Source organism: Sphaeroforma arctica (genome assembly GCF_001186125.1).
Source record: "Sphaeroforma arctica JP610 unplaced genomic scaffold supercont1.82, whole genome shotgun sequence".
Taxonomy (NCBI): domain Eukaryota; class Ichthyosporea; order Ichthyophonida; genus Sphaeroforma; species Sphaeroforma arctica.
In genome coordinates, this window is record NW_014040476.1 from 137,348 (window position 1) to 141,157 (window position 3,810).

General features: G+C 44.9%; 1 protein-coding gene across 1 annotated transcript in view; it reads right to left on the minus strand.

Annotated features, from left to right (window-relative positions):
- SARC_01947 (hypothetical protein) overlaps positions 1 to 3,810 on the minus strand; it is a 20,943-nt gene that overhangs the window by 2,725 nt on the left and 14,408 nt on the right. Inside the window, exons 7-9 of the mRNA XM_014304336.1 lie at positions 2,759 to 2,810; positions 1,449 to 1,518; positions 24 to 182 (exon numbers count right to left, since the gene is read on the minus strand). Of these exons, the coding sequence (XP_014159811.1) occupies positions 24 to 182; positions 1,449 to 1,518; positions 2,759 to 2,810 (281 nt within the window). The remainder of the gene's footprint in view (positions 1 to 23; positions 183 to 1,448; positions 1,519 to 2,758; positions 2,811 to 3,810) is intronic.

Here is a 3,810-nt window from a genome sequence, read left to right on the forward strand (position 1 = left end):
AATTGTATGCATATAACCCATACCTTCTGCACACGCTTGAACCGCACATTGCTTTCTGCTTGAGCACTCTCTCCTTTGGTCTGCCATTTGTCCGGGTGCCATTTGCGCACCATCTGCCGATGCGCTTTTTTGATTTGGCTTTCAGTGGCAGTGGTGGGCACACCCAGCACTTCATAATGGTTCTGTGGTATAATGTAATGTTACTATGTCAATATGTTACTATTTTATAAACTGTTATACTCTGCTATATACTTTGACCTGGCCATGCATCGGTGTTACGTAGGAATGGCTCTGTGGTATGATGTATTGTTACTGTGTCAATATGTTACTATTTTATAAACTGTTATACTCTGCTATATACTTTGACCTGGCCATGCATTGGTGTTACGTAGGAATGGCTCTGTGGTATGATGTATTGTTACTATGTTAATATGTTACTATTTTATAAACTGTTATACTCTGCTATATACTTTGACCTGCCCATGCATTGGTGCCACGTAGGAATGGTTCTGTGGTATGATGTATTGTTATAATGTTAATATGTTACTATGTTGTTAACTGCTATACTCTGTTATATACGTTGACCTGCCCGTGCATTAATGTTACGTACAAGGTTGTATATCTGGTGTAGTGCTATTCAAGTGGTACTTGCGCACCATCTGGTGATGCGTTTTCGTGATCCAGCTTTCGGTTGGGGGTATTGGGCACACCCAGTACTTCAAAATGGTCGTGTATTACGCTGTGGTTTGTATGGTGCTATAGAATGTCACATACTTTGGCTGGCCATAGTTCCAGGCTATATTGCCACTGATATATGGATTAAGGTTTTAGGGTGCAGGTAGGGTTGAGGGGTTGTCTTCTGATGTGTAGTGTTATTCGGGTTACTTATATGCAGCAACTGTAGATGCCTGTTTCATATGATTTCCGATGGCCGCTAATGACCACACCCACAACTTTGTATTGACTGTGTGGTGTGGTGTGGTGTGGTGTGGGGTGGTGTGGGGTGGTGTGCTTTGCTTCGGCCTATCTTTGAGCGTGACTCCACAGGCGTTATAGTAAAGTGCAGTGGAGTCCTATGCATAACTTTTAAGGTTTAGGGTTTTAGATATAGTACCGAACGATCTGGCGTATCCCACTGTAAAGTCTGTCGGACCGGCACTTGTCATGCGCAAGCATACGTACGGTATCTATAGACAACGCAAAGACGCTCTGCTAAGCATAGGACGGCCCCCACACGGGGATGGTGCAGATACCACGTGATGTCCAGATACATTGCACCTCTAGGGCGCATGTTTCAGGATACACATACCGATTGAAGAATAGCTCTTCATATACACTCACCTGAGCTGCGAATAACTATTTATATACCCCCACCTGAGCTTTCAGAGAATAACTATCAATATACAATCACCTGAGCTTTCAGAGAGTACCTATCATTATACACTCACCTGAGCTTCTAGGTGCTTCTCCACGTTCACTTTCGCCTCCTTTGCTTTGTTGGCGATGCAATCATTGGCCCTGAAGGACAACAGAACAAACAACGTCACGTTAAGAAAAGGCATATATGCACACACAAGCAAGCACTAGACACGTGTGCACACATATGTAAGCACTAGACATGTGTACACACTAGGCATGTGTGCACACATTTGCAATCATTAGACATGTGTACACACATGCAATCAATAGACATGTATGCACACATATGTAATCATTACACATGTGTACACCCATATGTAAGCACTAGACATGTGTGCACATATATGAAAGCACTAGAAATGTGTGCACACATGCACAGTGTGGCGGCAGGATGATCGGAATCAATTTAGCGCAAAGTTCAAGAAATGCAAGAGGCTTTGTAGAAGACTCGATAGACCAGTCACACTCCCTCAGCTATGGGTCTTACGTATGTACTGTGAACGTGTGCTATGTTGGGCTCTGTTTGTGCCCAGGTAGGATTTAGTGTAAAGGTAAACTATGGTGCACAGATAACGTATGGTGTACGTTGGGTGCTACAAGGCATTCTCTGTGTTACCAGCACGTGCAGCAGACTTGGGTGGGAATATGCACAGACCACCAAGCACACCCCACGTACCCGTACAATAGGCTAACGGATAGGCAGTCACACACTCATAACACACACCACCCCCCCACACAACTCTAAGTGGTCTGAGGGCTAAATACAGCTATAAGTGGTCATAAGGTTAACTTGAACACAGCTTTAAGGGGTCTGAGGGCTAAATACAGCTGTAAGTGGTCAAAAGGTTAACTTGAACACAGCTCTAAGTGGTCTGAGGGCTAAATACAGCTATAAGTGGTCATAAGGTTAACTTGAACACAGCTTTAAGGGGTCTGAGAGCTAAATACAGCTGTAAGTGGTCAAAAGGTTAACTTGAACGCAGCTCTGGTTTGATGGTTAAATACAGCTGTAAGTGGTCAAAAGGTTAACTTGAACACAGCTCTAAGTGGTCTGAGGGTTAAATACAGCTGTAAGCGGTCTGAAGGCTAAATTAAACACGGTTCGTAATGGTCTGAGGGTTAAATACAGCTGTAAGCGGTCTGAAGGTTAAATTAAACACGGTTCTTAGTGGTCTGAGGGTTAAACAGAGCTGTAAGTGGTCTGAAGGTTAAATTAATCACGGTACTTATTGGTCTGAGGGTTAAACACAACTCTAAGTGGTCCAAGGATTAAATTAAACACGGTTCTTAGTGGTCTGAGGGTTAAACACAGCTGTAAGTGGTCTGAGAGTGGTCTTACCGTTTGATGCGCTTCTTGATGTCCTCGTCATTGGGATGTTCTGTGAGCAGAGCTGCAATGTGCGTATATTTTGGGTGCAGAGGAATATGAATTAGTACCGAGATAGTACTAGTCTGCTGACTGTGTGGAGTATAGTGAGCATATGCCTCAGAGCGCCATTGGGTGCAGAAGAATGTGGATTAGTACCGAGAGAGTAGTAGTCTGCTGCCTGTGTGGAGTAGAGTGAGAATAGACCAGCGAGCGCAATTGGGTACAGAGGAATGTGGACTAGTACCGAGAGAGTAGTAGCCTGCTGACTTTGTGGAGTTTAGTGAGAATAGACAAGCGAGCGCAATTGGGTACAGAGGCATGTGGACTAGGACCAAGAGAGATAGTAGTCTGTCGACTGTTTGAAGCATAGTTAGCAAAGGCCTCAGAGCGCAATTGGGTGCAGAGGAATGTGTACTAGTACCGAGAGAGTAGTAGTCTGTTGACTGTGTGGAGGACACCTATATACCATGCCCTACCCAGTGCATCTACCTACTATGACCTACCCCGATAAAAACAACGGTCCCCCATCACACATCCCAATGCTCACAGTACACCTATATTCCATGCCCTGCCCAGTACACCTACCTACTACACAATAACAACAACAGTCCCACATCGCACATCCAATGCTCACAGTACACCTATCTTCCATGACCTGCCCAGTACACCTACCTACTACACCCTACCCCCATAAACGCAACGATTCAACACCGCACATCCTAATGCACACAGTACAACACAAGCCTCTATCTAAAGCACAACACCAGACAGAGGCGACATCACCTTATGAGCAGACACACCAATACACACGATACCACAATCCTCACTTAGGCTACGGCACACTACGTATTACATGCACAGCACTACCGCCACCCACCGTGCAATCAACATCTCAACACACAGCTTCCGTCGCCTACCTGCACCGGTAGACGAAGTAGTACAAATGTGTGGCCAGATCCGATATAAGCATGTACCCTAGGATATTATACATGCACACCAACCGTACCATTCTGAGTCGGAGA